The sequence below is a fragment of the Capsella rubella genome, unplaced genomic scaffold, assembly GCF_000375325.1.
Source record: "Capsella rubella cultivar Monte Gargano unplaced genomic scaffold, Caprub1_0 scaffold_7, whole genome shotgun sequence".
NCBI classification, from domain to species: Eukaryota; Viridiplantae; Streptophyta; class Magnoliopsida; order Brassicales; family Brassicaceae; genus Capsella; species Capsella rubella.
This window is the reverse complement of record NW_006238917.1, coordinates 9,991,558-10,008,016: the sequence shown is the minus strand read 5'-3', so window position 1 is coordinate 10,008,016 and position 16,459 is coordinate 9,991,558. Positions and strand designations below refer to the sequence as shown.

At 37.8% G+C, this 16,459-nt stretch overlaps 2 protein-coding genes across 3 annotated transcripts; both read right to left on the bottom strand.

The window, feature by feature from the left end:
* Positions 1–117: 117 nt before the first annotated feature.
* LOC17878315 (pyruvate, phosphate dikinase 1, chloroplastic) lies at positions 118–6,651 on the bottom strand. Of its 2 annotated transcripts, XM_006282477.2 has the most exons (18): positions 6,382–6,651; positions 4,439–4,495; positions 4,109–4,342; positions 3,726–3,863; positions 3,474–3,636; positions 3,148–3,383; positions 2,934–3,062; positions 2,665–2,844; positions 2,233–2,535; positions 1,981–2,142; positions 1,809–1,898; positions 1,411–1,724; positions 1,193–1,322; positions 992–1,120; positions 765–902; positions 608–685; positions 444–535; positions 118–352 (listed from the first exon to the last, which is right to left on the bottom strand). In XM_006282477.2, exons 1-18 carry the CDS (start codon positions 6,634–6,636, stop codon positions 310–312), a joined length of 2,871 nt encoding a protein of 956 aa, XP_006282539.1. In that variant the 5' UTR covers positions 6,637–6,651; the 3' UTR covers positions 118–309. The 2 variants fall into 2 exon arrangements, with proteins under 2 accessions (XP_006282539.1, XP_023635616.1); XM_023779848.1 differs by having other exon boundaries at positions 1,411–1,898.
* Positions 6,652–13,098: 6,447 nt separating this feature from the next.
* Positions 13,099–15,672, bottom strand: LOC111829331. The gene has a single exon (XM_023778109.1). The coding sequence runs from the start codon at positions 15,670–15,672 to the stop codon at positions 13,099–13,101; it is 2,574 nt and encodes an 857-aa protein (XP_023633877.1).
* Positions 15,673–16,459: the final 787 nt, after the last annotated feature.

Sequence of the window (16,459 nt, the reverse complement as noted above, 5' to 3'; positions counted from 1 at the left end):
GCGTTTGAAGATTGGTTCAGTTGATATATCTCATTGCTCTGTGACTGTCTTACATTGTGATCTTTAACACTTCACTTTTATTTGGGAACAATGGTTAATTTCAGTACATATTTAACATCCCAACAATGCACAACAATGCTCATTCTTTTATTAGCAATTCAATAATCATATGAAAGTTTTATATTCTACTTTCACTAAGGAAAAAAGGAGTTAACTCCAATTTCTTTGATTTGTTCATTTTTATGGAACAATGAATCAGAAGCCAAAGCTTTTATGTATTATTCACAGAACAATGCCACCAAGTTTTCATCATGCAACAACTTGAGCAGCTGCAAGCCTTGCAATTGGAACCCTGCACCAACAAATAAGTCGTAAGTTTACATCAATCTTGAGCATTTTAAACAAAAAAATTAGAATTTGATTCAGCAGTAACTTAAATATACCTGAAAGGTGAACAAGAGACATAGTCAAGTCCTACTGCAGCAAAGAATCCTACAGATGATGGATCTCCTCCATGTTCTCCACACACCCCAACCTGTTTATTATAGCTGGTCAGATAAAAAATTCTGTCTTGAGAGACTCGATTTCGATTGACATACAAACTTACCTTGAGGTTAGGTCTAGCCGCTCGTCCTTTTTCTGTTGCCATCTTGATCAATTGCCCTACACCCTTCTGATCAAGAACCTGATCCAAACATAAAAGCAATGGCTATCAAGTTTTTATCCTTTGGAAAGAGAGCAAATGACATTGTATCCATGTATACCTCGAAAGGATCGTTCTGTAGAATCCCTTTGGCGAGGTAAATCGGTAGAAACTTGCCAACATCATCTCTACTGTATCCAAACGTCATCTGTGTCAAGTCGTTTGTTCCAAACGAGAAAAACTCAGCTTCTTCCGCGATCTGTCAAAAAGAAAACGTTTCTTCTACTTTAGCAAATTCGGCTTGAACATTTTTATAAAGTGTCTAAAAACAATGTTGTGTACATTTACCTCATCAGCAATGAGTGCGGCTCGAGGGATCTCGATCATAGTCCCGACCTTGTAGCTCACGGTATGACCCTTCTCAGTAAATACTTTCTTTGCAACTTTACGGATTACATCAACTTGATGACCCAATTCCTGTCATTTTTAATATATTTTGTTTAGAAATCCATTTCAGTGTGTTGCAAGAGTATATATGTATTTACATACCTGAGGAGTTCCTACGAGTGGAACCATAATCTCAGGAATAACAGTAACGCCTTGTGCGTGCATTGACGCTGCTGCTTCAAAAATCGCACGCGCTTGCATTTCTGTTAGCTCCGGGTATGATATTCCAAGCCTATAACATACAAATGAACCGTTCATTGGACTGTTCTTTAGTAATCTAAATCAGTTCAACTAAGGTTCAAAGAGAAATAGCAAGAAACCTGCAACCGCGGAAACCGAGCATTGGATTCACTTCAGAGAGTTTCTCTATTCGCGACAAGACTTCGTCTTCTTTCACGCCTGTTTCTTCAGCTAGCTCATGTACAATGTTGTCCAAATCGCCTTCCGGGAGAAACTCGTGAAGCGGAGGGTCTAACAAACGGATTGTTACTGGTAAACCATCCATTGCGCGGAAGATCCCTTCGAAATCTGAACGTTGGTAAGGAAGCAATACGTCTAGAGAAGCTTTCCTTTGCTCTGTTGTTACCGCCATTATCATCTTTCTCACTGCTTTAATCCTATCTGCACCAAAGAACTTAACAACCAAACCAAAGAAAACATGAAACATTTGGACTACAAAAACAGAACAAAAACATGAGATCAAGAACAGAGGAGTTACCATATGCTCGGTCCTGCAAAGCCCGATCCCTTGAGCTCCGTTTTTCCTAGCTGCAGTCGCGTCTTCAGGGGTATCCGCATTCGCCATAACCTGATTTGATCAAACCACATTTGAGTTAAAAAGCTTAAACAATGTTAAATAAAGTAAAGAAAACTTAGAAACTCATAAACACCTTGAGACGTCTGATTGAATCAGCCCAAGACATGAAGGTCTCTAGATCTGGACTCAACGCCGGAGGAGCCAGTGCTTGTTTCCCCAATATAACCTCACCGGTTGATCCATTCATCGAAATCCATTCACCTTCGTTTATCGTCAAATCTCCAATCAATAGAACCTGAAATTTCACCAATTTTCAAACCCTAACTTCAGAAACAATCGTCCACTAACTTAGATGACAAGTTTCTAGGATCAAAACAGAACAAACCTTATTGTTCTCGTCGACACGAAGCTCGGAGCAACCAGCAATGCAGCATTTGCCCCAACCACGAGCCACAACCGCCGCGTGTGACGTCATTCCACCTCTCGCCGTCAATATACCTTCTGCTGCATGCATCCCTCCCACATCGTCAGGGCTTGTCTCTGTTCGAACCAGAATCACTGTTTTGCCCTGAGAATGCCAAGCTTCGGCTTCCTCCGCCGTGAACACAACCTGTCCAACCGCAGCTCCTGGTGACGCCGGTAAGCCTTTCGCCACCACTTTCTCACGGTACCCCGCCGGATCATGAAACTAATCCATCAAAAAAAAAAAAAACGAAACTTTCATTTCATCTCTGTTTTAACCCCTAAACCCTTAAGTGTGTGACCTAATAAAAAACCTTGTGTGCAAAGTAATTAAAACGTTTGAGTCTATAACTACCTGAGGGTGAAGTAGTTGATCAAGATGTTGAGGCTCCACCATTTTGATTGCAGAAGATTTATCTACAAGCCCTTCGCTTACCATATCAACTGCTATCTTCACCGCTCCTTTACCAGTTCGCTTACCGGCTCTACATTGCAGCATCCACAATCTCTCCTCTTGTACCGTGAATTCGATATCCTGCAATACACATTTGAGACGTTGCTTAAAAGACTACACAATTTTTTATTTGAGTACTATTATAAGAAGAATTGTTTTTGTCTGCCAACCATCATGTCTTTGTAATGCCTCTCTAAGATGTTGCAGTTCTCTACAAGTTCAGCGTAAGCTTGAGGCATTACTCTCTTCATTGTGTCTAAATCTTCAGGTGTTCTTATCCCTGCAACCACATCCTCTCCCTGTCCAATGTAAAGAAAATCAAATGTAAGGTTCATAAGCCAATTAATATTACTATTACTCAGTAGACTAAATCCTATGCCAAACCTGAGCATTGACTAGAAACTCGCCGTAGAGCTTATTTTCTCCGGTGCTAGGGTTCCTAGTAAAGAGAACACCAGTCCCTGAAGTGTCTCCCATGTTTCCAAACACCATACACTGAATGTTAACCGCGGTCCCTTTCAATCCGGTAATCTGGTTAATGCTTCTGTACTTATTCGCTCTCGGACTATCCCAAGAATCGAAAACCGCTTCAATCGCTAGCTCCAATTGCTTTTTAGGATCTGCAATTATCCCATCAAAAACTTATCTAACTAAAAACTAGAATGCTACTAACCTGACCTAAGACAGAGACATGTAAATGGAAATCAAACCTGAAGGAAACTCTTGACCCTTGACCTGTACGTAAACACTCTTGTACTGCTCAACCAATTCTTTGAGGTCAGCCGCGCTTAATTCAGTGTCGTTTTTAACTCCTTTACTCTCTTTCATTCTCTCTAGCTTCTCTTCAAACTTGGCATGTGGAATCCCCATCACCTTTAATGTGATCAAAAAGGCAGTTAGGTTAGTTTTCGTGTCAGACAAGTTATGTACAAATTGTATAAAAACAAAAGCAGAGGACTTACAACATCACCAAACATATCAAGAAAACGCCTGAAAGAATCGTAAGCGAAACGCTCTCCGCTTTTTGCGGCCAAGCCTACAACGACTTGGTCGTTTAATCCAAGGTTTAGTACAGTATCCATCATACCAGGCATTGAGATCTACAAACATCGATCAAAGACAAGTCAATATTTGTAAACAGCTAAACATACATTTTTTGTTTTCTTAAAAAATCTATGTAAAAATAATTTTAACAAAGATATTTTATTTTTTAACTCAAAAAGACAAGATTTAACAAGTTAAAGCCTACGTTAAAAAATCTTGGCCATCTTCAAAAGATTTAACATAAAACCGATTCTTGAATAAAAATAATCAAGAAAGAAAAAATACAAAGATGGATACTTACGGCGGCGCCGGAGCGAACAGAGAGAAGGAGAGGCTTGTTAGGATCGGCGAGAGAAGCTCCAATGTCACGTTCAATGAAGCTAAGACCTTCAAGAATCTCATCCCATAAACCTTGTGGAAGCTTCTTGCCGGCGATCTGATACTGCTGACAAGCCTCTGTAGAAATGGTTAGCCCCGGCGGCACCGACAAGCCTATGCTCGCCATCTCCGCAAGATTTGCTCCTTTCCCTCCCAACTTCAAACCCACGTACACAAAAATTATGATCCATACTTAAAAAAAAATAAAGAAACACTAATTATATGATCATGATGATGCTTTTTGTAAACATACCAAGGACTTCATGCCCTTGTTGCCCTCGCTTCTTCCTTTGCCGAAAGTGAACACTCGCTGCACCATGTTTTTGTTTTGTTAGGATTTGGAGTTTAATTTAGATTGTAGAAATGTTTGTGCAAGTTCAAGAAGAAGACATAAACGTATCTATATTTATACTAAAGCACAAAAATATTGGATGAGATGAGATAGATAACATCGATGCTGTTAAAAGCAAAAGATAAAATTTATCAAATCTATCCAACCTAAATTTGTCATTTCCATTATATAAGAGCTAAATTTAATGTTTATAAGTTAAAATAAAAAATAAAAAATAAAAAATAAATAATTTTTTATCATAATCATCCAAAATAATAAGGTTTGGTTATCTCTAATTATTTTAAAAGTATATACATTCTAAAGCATTTCATTTTTTAATAGAGATTTATAAAAGCAACTTGTGTTTTTTGTATGATACGTCACCAAAAAACTTCATTATTATCATGTAAAGATATCATTCCAAAATTGCAACCTCGAAATGCTAAAATTGTAATATAATTGACCCAGATTAATAATTAAGGAAGTTTCGTATGGTGACTCGTCATACATGTGTCAACCATATCTGATCTCATCACACTCACACACTTGCTATCTACGACTACCACACCATTCTTCTTTTTTCCGGATATTATATATCCATTTTTAACAAAACATTTTTTACTTAAAAACCAAAACTATAACAAATATCTTTTCATGGTAAAATTTTCTCTCGGTCGTATCAGATTTTTTTTCATTAATTTTTCTTTTAAAGCCAAATATTTGTCGTTTTGGGTAGATTCATGTACGTATTCTCTTTTGTAGAATTGCAAAACGTGGCATTGACGGATCTACCAAGTGGCACAAGAATCTGACTAAAGCATCAAAGCTGTGTTGGGGATTCAATAAAGAGGCTTTAACAGCAATTAGCAGCCATCGGCTTATGAACCTAGTGGATACGTTACCTTTTTTTTTCATGGAAAAGTTTGGTAAAGGTTCTTGAATTTAAAACAGTTCATGTTTCCGAAATAATTTTAATCAGAAAATTGTGAGTATGGAGGAGCTTCGAAATAGAGGGTATGGAGATTCGAATCTATATATCCAATATTTAATGTTTATACTAATTTTTTTGTCCAATATAGTGAGTATAGTTGTGATTGCATGAATCTATAGAACATTTTGATGGTTATAGTGTTAAGTGTTATCAAACATTTTGAACAATTAATTTAGTTGTATATATTTACGGGATTTTGATGTTGACCAATGATCGTGGTAAAGATGAAACAAACAAAAATTAGTAAAACAAGTGTAGTATAAAATTGTAAAAGGTATAAAATATCAAAATCTATGATAAAATCTTTTTAAAAATATAATAACTCACCAAGAACTATATTGTGACAGAATATATAAAAAAGTTGAATAGGTTTTTTAATTAAAAACAAATCGTATCGAAAATAGTAAGTGATTATTTTAAATCGTAAATTCTATAGTGAGACATATTTTATATCGAGAAATGATCTCCAATTAAGTTAGACGCATATGTGTATATCTAAATAATCTCATATGTGTTAATCATCAGTTTGAACCGTTAGATGTTTAAACAAGAGTCGTAATAACAGATCAACATCAACAGCCCTCTCACAAGACAAAAAACTAATGTCATAATATCAGAACCGGTTTTGTGTTCTAACCGAGACGAATAACCAAGAAACTAATAACCAAGAAACTAATAGCAATTTAGAAGGACAATAATGTTAGCTGCTAGATGGTTCTTCCACCCTATCATCGGTGATCATTTCTCACAAAGAACCTCACGTCGTAACATAAACGAAACTTAATAATATAACAAGTGCGTAAAAATTACTGGAAGCCTATGAAAACATTCCCACATGAATCCACCAGAAATGATCGAAGTAAAAAAAACTTACCTTATGAGTTATGGAAGCGGCAGGGTCCGTCACAGGGCTAAGGATGGCTCGAGCCTTTGTCCCACGATGTAAACCGGTCTTTGTTATGGTTAACCGTTGGCAGTGGATAGTACCGGTTTTAGGGAAACAGCTTGGTCCGCCATCGCCTAGCCGGTTAGATCGATTAACCGAACGGTTATCGCCAAGATGATCCGTACGGTACACTCCATTACCTTTGAAGAGCTCCGGCGTTGTCTTCACGATCATACTTGTCATTTTCTTGTACTAAAAATAAATATTTGTATATTACTTCCTAATTTGAAGAGTGGTAAAAGATGTATGAAATGAAATAAAGAAGTGAGACTAATTTATTTTGATTTTGATTTTGTTGGTTCTTATTAGTTACGTAAGACTTTATGTGATCTTTTTTTTTTCAGTATTTTGGGGTTTTGTAGATTTTGGTTTTGACGAGTGACGTGAGTGGACGAAGCATAGATGTGGTTATGATTAGCCAATGTGTCCATTCCACGGTTGGTCTTCATTATTTTTATATCAACGACCATATAAGTGGCTACTATTGAAAATTAATTTCTAAGTTTTTGAATAGTAAGAATCAGCTTGAAAAAACTTTATGAGGTCATATATAGTTGTTTTTTTTCTTAAGTTAAACTCTATAGATCTTATTGGTTAGATGATATTACTTGGTTTGGTTACCACAAGTTAAGATATTAAAGAAAATAATTGAGATTGATGGAGTAGTACAAACCTAAAACTATTTGTGGTGGTGGTCGGTGTGAATGCGACTAGCCAGGTTCCACTGTTCCAGGAGATGGGTGTGGCCATATATAATTAATTATACATATACATTTATATCTTTATATATATTATACACTATACTTTAAACCCCAAATCCTAAACCTAGGGTGTTTAAATTTAAATCGATGATTCAAAGCATGAATGATATAACTTGAGAGCATCTTCAGGATTCGAACTAGAAAAAGAGGGTTTAGAAATTCCGAAGAATATTCTGGAAGTGTCCTATATGTTCGAGTTTAACTAATGGACCCAAATGCTGTGGGAGTATGTGGCTATGTGTTTGTTTCATCGAACTTTCTCGTAATCTTTTTATGGTTCAGAAATCACTCCAAAGACTCATAAATTGTGACGGTCACGTGGAAGATATATGAACGAATACTTTGATGGGATCCCGAGAGGTAACAAAAATGGGTTCTAAACTTTTTTTTTTTTTTCCGTCAATACAAATTATTCGTGTCTCTTTTAATCGGGTTTGAACTGATCTAGTGAGAATGCAACAAAGGTGAGAATCATTAGTCTATTTGCTCATTTTCAAATGGATTGTAAATTTCTAATCCAAATTTAACATTTAACCCAAAAAAAAAAAAAATTTAGTCCATTGTTTGTAAACTTGATGATAAATGTGTTATGGAAATATAAGTGAGATTGTTAGAAAAAACAAATAGCTTTCACTTTGATCATATATTTCTTTATTCATAAAAAATGAAGTGAGTGAGTACATTCATGAATTTTATGGATGAAATTATGTGAGATAGCTAGTATTTGATCATACTAATAAATATATATTTCTATCGTTTTAAGAAAAAAAATATACACAGTAAGTGTCCCTTCTCATTATTTTTGGTTTTGTATTTTCATAGTAATTGATTGGATCTCGCCCAAACTATTAAAACACATTTCTTTTTGGCATATGTCATGATTGAAACGAAAGAACCAAATACAAATATATAATTGAGAAACAAATATGCAATTTTATATACTTTTTTTTTTAGTCAGCATGCAATTTTATATACTAGTCTATAATAAATGGCAAAAAGACTACAAACTTTTAAATTACCCAAAACAGAAATGTTCAAATTTTCTCACTAATAGCAAACTTTTTTTTTTTAAAAGCAACATGATCCCCTCATTTTTATATTAATATGAAAAATATTATTTAAAATTTGTTAATCTCATATATAATTACATATGTGTCAATTTCTCTAACTCCGAACTTATTTTCTTGCAACTGAAGATTACTCAGGAGAAAGCTTCACATTAGAGAAAGTTTCATAACAACTTAATATGTTTGATCTAACTTCTTTTTTTTTTTCTTTTTTTTTGTTTGAAGAAAATTTCTAACAACTTAATATGTTTGATCTTAACTTTTCTTTTTTTTTTTTTTTTTTTTTTATTTTTAGTAAGTAAAATTTCTTAGTCTTTCTTTCTTTAGTTAGTAAAATCATATATATAAAAGTAAGGTTCCACTCTCTCCTTATTGGTGGAAAAATATTTAAGGCTTTAATTTTTAAAAATAAATAAATAAATAAATGTTTATGACAATCATTTAATACAAAATTTAATTACACTATAAGTTACAATCAAATGGCAAAGAAAATGAAAGGACTTAATCATATATTCAAAATGTTACAATTTTATATAAGTCTAATAGAATGATCGATGTGGTTATGGTATTTAAAGGCAAAACTATTCACCTAACGTTTATTTATGGAGATCCGGTACCAAAGAAGAGGGACTTAGTGTGGGAGAGATTATCTCGGTTGGGATTGAATCGAAGTACCCCTTGGTTTATAATTGGTGATTTTAATGAACTCACGGGTAATCATGAAAAATGCGGTGGTAAGCTTCGTCCTGCTTCCTCTTTCCTAGATTTTAATTCTATGCTTAGAACTTGCGGGTTTTTGGAATTCCCCCATCTTGGGGATTGGTTATCTTGGCGGGGTTGGCGGGATAGGAAACCCATCCGATGTCGGCTGGATCGGGCTTTGGGAAACGCCGATTGGCATAATTTATTTTCGGATACTATCATCGAATATTTACCGATGATTGGTTCGGATCATAAACCACTACTTGCTTTGGTGGCAGAGAAACGGATTAAACGGAAGGGCTGTTTTATGTTTGACAAGCGGGGGATAGGCAAAGAGGGACTCTCGGATGCTATTACTAGTGGCTGGTACGGGGTCTCGGGTCGGGGACCTCATGCTTTCGTCGATAAACTTTTGAATTGCCGACGAGAAATTTCCCAATGGCGGAGGGAGCAGGTTCCTTTTGGGCGGGACATCATCGAGGACTTAAAATCGAAATTAGCGGCAGCACAGGCGGACGACGCTAGTTCACCGGAAGATATTTACGATCTTTCTATGAGATTACGCGAGGCTTATAAAGATGAAGAGATATATTGGCAACAAAAAAGTCGGAATACATGGATGAAAGTTGGAGATAAGAATACGCAATACTTCCATGCCCAAACAAAAGGTAGACGTGCTCGGAATCGCATTACTGGTTTATTCGATAGGGATAACGTATGGAAAACGGAGGACAAAGACATCATTTCCATAGCAACGAGCTACTTTGAGGAGTTATTTATCTCAAATAACCCTCAGGATTTCGAGGAGGCCTTAAACGAGATCCAAGCAATAATCACGGATGATGTAAATGCGGCACTAACGGCTCCGGCCACGGAGAAGGAGGTGTATATGGCAGTTTTCTCGATTCACCCAGATAAAACACCCGGCCCAGATGGAATGACGGCTTTATTTTTCCAAAAATCATGGAATATCATTAAAGGAGATCTGATTGATATGGTTAACTCATTCTTTCATGATGGTTTTTTTGACAAACGGTTGAACCAGACAAATATTTGTCTGATCCCAAAGGTGGAGAGACCACAACGGATGACGGAGTTACGACCTATAAGTCTCTGTAATGTGGGGTATAAGGTGATTTCGAAAGTGCTATGCCACAGACTCAAAACGGTCTTACCCCGGCTTATATCGGAAACACAAACTGCTTTTGTGGCAGGGCGTCTAATTTCAGATAATATCTTGATTGCTCAGGAAATGTTTCATGGACTCAGGACCAACCCCTCGTGTAAAGGAAAATTTATGGCTATCAAAACGGATATGAGCAAGGCTTACGATAGGGTGGAGTGGAGGTTTGTTATAAATTTGCTTCGTAAACTAGGGTTTTCTGAAAGATGGACCTCGTGGATTATGTTTTGTATGTCTTCAGTCGAATATAGGGTGCTGCTAAATGGTCAACCAATGGGGTCTATTTTACCAGGAAGGGGTTTAAGACAAGGAGATCCTTTATCTCCCTATTTATTTATTCTTTGCACGGAAGTTTTAATTTCCAATATACGGAAAGCGGAGCGACAGAAGTTAATATCCGGGATGAAGGTCGCAAATAAGTGCCCACCAGTCTCTCACCTACTCTTTGCGGATGATAGTCTGTTTTTCTGTAGGGCAAATGTGGAACAATGTGCGGTTATTCTGGAGATTCTTAAACAGTACGAAAAGGTCTCGGGGCAGCAGATTAATTTTACAAAATCCTCTATTCAGTTTGGACATACGGTAGAGACCACTGATAGGTTAGCTATACAAGGAACTCTTGGGATTTCAACTATAGGTGGAATGGGTTCTTATTTAGGATTACCGGAAAGCTTGGGGGGGGGCAAAAACTAAAGTTTTCTCCTTTGTTCGGGATCGCTTGGATAAACATATTAATAACTGGTCTGCCAAATTCCTCTCAAAGGGCGGAAAGGAGGTAATGATCAAATCCGTTGCAGCAGCTCTTCCAACCTATGTGATGTCATGTTTTCGGTTACCGAGGGGTGTTACCTCAAAATTGACTAGTGCGGTGGCAAAATTCTACTGGAGTGCAAATGGTCAAACAGGGGGAATGCATTGGAAGGCTTGGGACAAGCTATGTGTGTCCAAGGAGGAGGGTGGCCTAGGATTTCGGGATGTAAATGATTTTAATACGGCTCTTTTAGCAAAACAGTTATGGCGTTTGATGGAGGTCCCGGATTCCCTGTTCGCAAAGGTGTTTAAAGGGCGATATTTCAGGAATTCCAATCCTATGGAACCAATTAAGTCTTACTCTCCTTCCTACGGCTGGAGAAGTATTATTTCGGCTAGATCTCTGGTAAGCAAAGGACTTATTAAACGAGTTGGAACAGGTGAGTCAATTTCTGTGTGGGCTGATCCCTGGGTCCCAGCTCAATTCCCGAGACCAGCCCTTCCTAAGGGGTCCCTTAAGGATCCTTCTCTTCAAATTGTTCAATTGATTGACAGGCAAACTAGTTCGTGGCGCATAGATAAACTCCGCGAGGTCTTTACGGAGGAGGATGCGTCCTTAGTAGGCGCCTTGCCGCTTGGAATTTTACCTTCAAGGGATTCTCTTGGCTGGCATTTTACTAAGACAGGCAAATATACGGTTAAGTCAGGATATTTCTTAGCCCGGAGGAGGGAGTTGCAAGATAAGTATATACCGCCCATGGGTCCAGATATAACTCCTCTTCTCAAACGACTATGGAAGACGCGGTGTCCACCAAAAATCCAACACTTTATGTGGCAATGTTTAACGGGTTGCATGTCGGTCACGGCAAATTTAAATAAAAGAGGTATTCGCTGCGAAACAAAATGTGCTAGATGTGGAGATGCAGAGGAAACGGTGAACCATGCCATTTTTGAATGCCCACCTGCAAGGCAGATGTGGGCCCTGGCCAATATTCCGGTGGGTTCCATATGCTTCCCAACGACATCTGTGTTTGCAAATTTGGATTATCTTCTGGCATTATCTTCCAAGGAGGAGATTTACGGATTTAGTCCTTGGCTTCTTTGGTATATTTGGAAGGCAAGGAATGCAAAAGTTTTTGAAAATCGTGATGAGAGTCCTTTGGTAATGGTTAAGTTAGCCAGGGATGAAGCATCAGATTGGTTGGAAGCCCAATTAGTCGACGAAGGATTTCCTCGGTCACCGACGGATTCTGAAATAGGACAACAAAACCGGGTTGTTCCTCCCCCGTCTCGGAATATAGGCTATAGATGTTTTATTGACGGTTCCTGGAAGACTACAGATGAGTTTGCAGGGTTGGGCTGGTATTGTCAACACGTCACAGACTCCTCCACGACAATGGGTGCCTCCAATCTCCGACGTAGCCTATCCCCCCTTCATGCTAAAGTAGAGGCTCTTGTATGGGCGATGCGTTGTATGATAGGACACAACCACAGGGATGTTTCATTCCTCACGGACTGTTCAGATTTGGTTAAGATGGTGTCTTCTCCAAACGACTGGCCAGCTTTTTCTATTTATTTGGAGGATATTATCGCCGATAGGGAAGAATTTTCATCTTTTTCTCTCTCCCTTATTTCTCGTAACTTGAATGTGAAGGCGGATTCTTTGGCGCGAAATGTTCGCATTATGCCGTCTCTTGTTAAGTTTGTAAACAACTGTCCCCCACATTGGCTCATCTGAGCTAATTTCTTTTATGATGACAAAAAAAAAAAAAAAAAAAAAAGACTTAATCATATATCTTTCAACAAAATAAATAAATAAATAAATAAATGTTTATGACAATCATTTAATACAAAATTTAATTACACTATAAGTTATAATCAAATGGCAAAGAAAATGAAAGGATTTAATCATATATCATACAACAAATTTTATAAGCCTTATTGGTGGAAAATTATTTAAAATCATATATATAAAAGTAAGGTTCCACTCTCTTTATTGTTCCATTTTGTATTTATTTTTTAAAAATAATATTTATTTTTAACCAAAAAACACATTTTATCATATACATTAATTCATACTTTAAATTCACACTTTACTACTAAAATAAAACTGAAAATTATATAAATTTCCAAAGACTTTTTTTTTTTTTTTTTTTTTTTGTCATCAAAAATAAAGATTAGCTCAAGAGAGCCAATTTACCGGACAATCGTTTACAAACTTAACAATATGCGGTAAGGTACGAACATTTCGTGCCAAATAATCCGCTTTTACATTAACATTGCGAGAGATATGACATAGAGAGAAAGTAGAAAATTCTTCCCTATCAACACCAATATCCGCGAGATATGCAGAGAACGCCGGCCACTCGGACGGAGAAGACACCATCTTCACCAGATCAGAACAGTCAGTTAGAAACGTAACATCTCTGTGATTATGCCCAATCATGCATCGCATCGCCCACACTAGAGCTTCAACTTCCGCGTGCAACGGAGAAAGACTACGGCGAAGATTGGAGGCACCCATTGTTGTCGTTGAATCTTTAACGTTCTGACAAAACCACCCCAAACCTGTAAACTTGTCAGATTGCTTCCAAGACCCATCAACAAAACATCGATAACCTTCTGTCACTGAAGGCAAATTGCTTGGCCCGCCCTGCCGTCCTCTCTCCTGGTCAATAAGGCCCATATTAACACCCGAATCATCTACCTGAGCTTCATGCCACACCTTAGCCTCCTCCATAGCTATCTGTAGAATCTCCATGGGATTCTCGTCTCTATTTTCAAAAGCTTTCGCATTCCTCGCCTTCCAAATGTACCACATCAACCAGGGGCAAAAACCCTCTGGATCTCCTTCTAGTGCTATTTTTAAGATATAATCCATATTGGCAAATACCGAGGCAGTGGGAAAGAAAAAGGGACCCACATGAACATTTGCCAGAGCCCACGTCTGACGCGCGGGGGGACATTCAAAAATGACATGATTTACCGTCTCTTCAATACTCCCACACCGAGCACAACTACTATCACAACTTATACCTCTCTTGCTTAAATTAGCCGAGACCGAAATACATCCAGTCAGTAATTGCCACATAAAATGTTGTATTTTTGGCGGGCATCTTACTTTCCAAACCTTATTAAGAAGGGGAATAATATCCGGTCCACAGACCTGGGATACCGTAGCCCTTGGATCTGGTAGCCTAGCCGTATGATAACCTGACTTCACCGTATATTTTCCAGTCTTCGTGAAATGCCAACCAAAGGAGTCACCACACATTGTAATCCCCAGTGGTATAGCTCCTATGATTGTAACATCCTCGGAGGAAAAAAATTCCTGTAACCTTTCCAGCTTCCAGGAGTTTGACTGACGATCGATAAGATGTCTAATTTGAAGAGAAGGGTCCAATAACAGCCCCTTACTTACAGCAGGTCTCGGGAATTGAGATGGCACCCAGGGATCCGTCCAAACAGAAATAGAATCACCTGAACCGACTCTTTTGATTAGCCCTTTAGCCACCAGAGAACGCGCTGAGCAAATACTTCTCCATCCGTACGACGGAGAGTAAGATTTGTTGATATCCATAGGGGTTGAATTCCTATAATATCTTCCTTTGAAAACCTTAGCAAAAAGTGAATCCGGAACCTCTATCAACCGCCACAGCTGTTTAGCCAAAAGTGCCGAATTAAAATCATTAACATCTCGGAACCCTAGACCGCCTACCTGCTTACTGGAGCATAACTTATCCCATGCCTTCCAATGCATACCCCCTGTTTGACCATTCGAGCTCCACCAATATTTAGCCACTGCACTAGTCAACTTTGATGTAATTGTTTTTGGAAGTCGAAAACAAGACATCACATAAGTCGGTAAAGCAGAAGCCACCAATTTTATCATCACCTCCTTCCCTCCCTTGGATAAAAACTTCGCTGACCAATTATTAATATGTCTATCCAATCTATCTCTAACAAAAGAGAAAACCTTCGTTTTTGCTTCCCCCAGACTTTCCGGTAACCCCAGATACGAGCCCATTCCACCAATATTCGTGATCCCAAGGATTCCTTGAATCTCCGCTCTAGTATTAGAATCCACCGAGTGCCCGAATTGTACTGAGGATTTTGCAAAGTTTATCTGTTGTCCCGAAACTTCCTCATATTGCCTGAGAATACCAAGAATAACCGTGCATTGATCTGATACGGCCCTACAGAAAAACAAACTGTCGTCGGCAAACAATAGATGAGACACCTGAGGGCATTTATTTGCCACCTTAATCCCTGTAATGAGTTTGGCCTTCCTAATATTTGCAATAAGTACTTCAGTGCACAGAATAAAGAGGTACGGAGATAAGGGATCACCTTGTCGTAATCCTCTGCCTGGAATAATATGACCCTGAGGTTGTCCATTAATCAGCACCCTATACTCTACCGAGGAGATACAAAACTTTATCCATGAAATCCATTTTTCCGCAAATCCCATTTTCCGAAGCAGACGGAGAACAAACTCCCACTCGACCCGATCATACGCCTTACTCATATCCGTCTTTATAGCCATAAACTTACCCTTGCAAGAGGGATTAGTCCGGAGCCCGTGAAACATCTCTTGGGCTACCAAAATATTATCCGAGATCAAACGGCCAGCAACAAAAGCAGTTTGAGTTTCCGAGATAAGTCGAGGGAGGACTAGCTTTAATCTTTGACATAACACCTTAGAAATAACCTTGTAACCCACATTACATAAGCTAATCGGTCGTAGCTCCGTCATTTGCCGTGGTCTCTCTACTTTTGGGATTAAACAAATATTCGTCCGGTTCAGCCTCTTATCAAAACAACCCTCTTGAAAAAAAGAATCTACCAAATGTACCAAGTCTTGTTTAACTACACCCCACGCGTCATACCGTCGGGACCCGGTGCTTTATCCGGGTGCATCATGAAGAGAGCCTCCTGAACCTCCTTTTCCGTAACTGGTGCCAGAAGCATCTCATTCAAATCATCAGTAATCACGTCTTGGACCTCCTCGAGTGCATTATCGAAGACTATTGGTTTTCTTTATTGAATTCCAATTAAACACACTATAAATTATAATTATAACTCCTCTAATTTAATTATTTCAAAAATGTAACTTACATCACTTCTTATCATATAAATAGCCATTCTCACATCCTTCTCTACCATATCTCATATCTTCATTATTCTCTTTGTTTTTTTTAAAGTTCTTGCATGGGTGAAAACTCATTTAATATATCATTGTAAGAGTTTGATTAATAATTTAGTTTAAACTTTTGTTTTCAATTTTATTTATTTTTTGTTTTTATGTATTTCTTTATGTCTTCATTGTTTTTTATATTTTTAAATGTAATACATATGTTTAATAATATTTTATGGTTATAAGAAAATCAAGTTAAAGAAACCATTTTCATTATTTTACTTTGGATGTTTGTTTCTTTCTCACATATTCATGTATACCAATCATGTACGTAGATAAAACGAGCCATAGACAACGTGGAAAGCAAGCTGGAAGATTATATACTACCATAATCTTAGCTAGCATG

Coding starts and splice junctions, on each gene's coding strand:
- LOC17878315 (XM_023779848.1), bottom strand. CDS start 6,636: ATGACAAGTATGATCGTGAAGACAACGCCGGAGCTCTTCAAAGGTAAT. Junction 3,063..3,147: donor AGTTTCTAGTCAATGCTCAG/GTTTGGCATAGG, acceptor TACATTGGACAG/GGAGAGGATGTGGTTGCAGG. Junction 2,143..2,232: donor GTGTCGACGAGAACAATAAG/GTTTGTTCTGTT, acceptor GTGAAATTTCAG/GTTCTATTGATTGGAGATTT.
- LOC111829331 (XM_023778109.1), bottom strand. CDS start 15,672: ATGACGGAGCTACGACCGATTAGCTTATGTAATGTGGGTTACAAGGTT.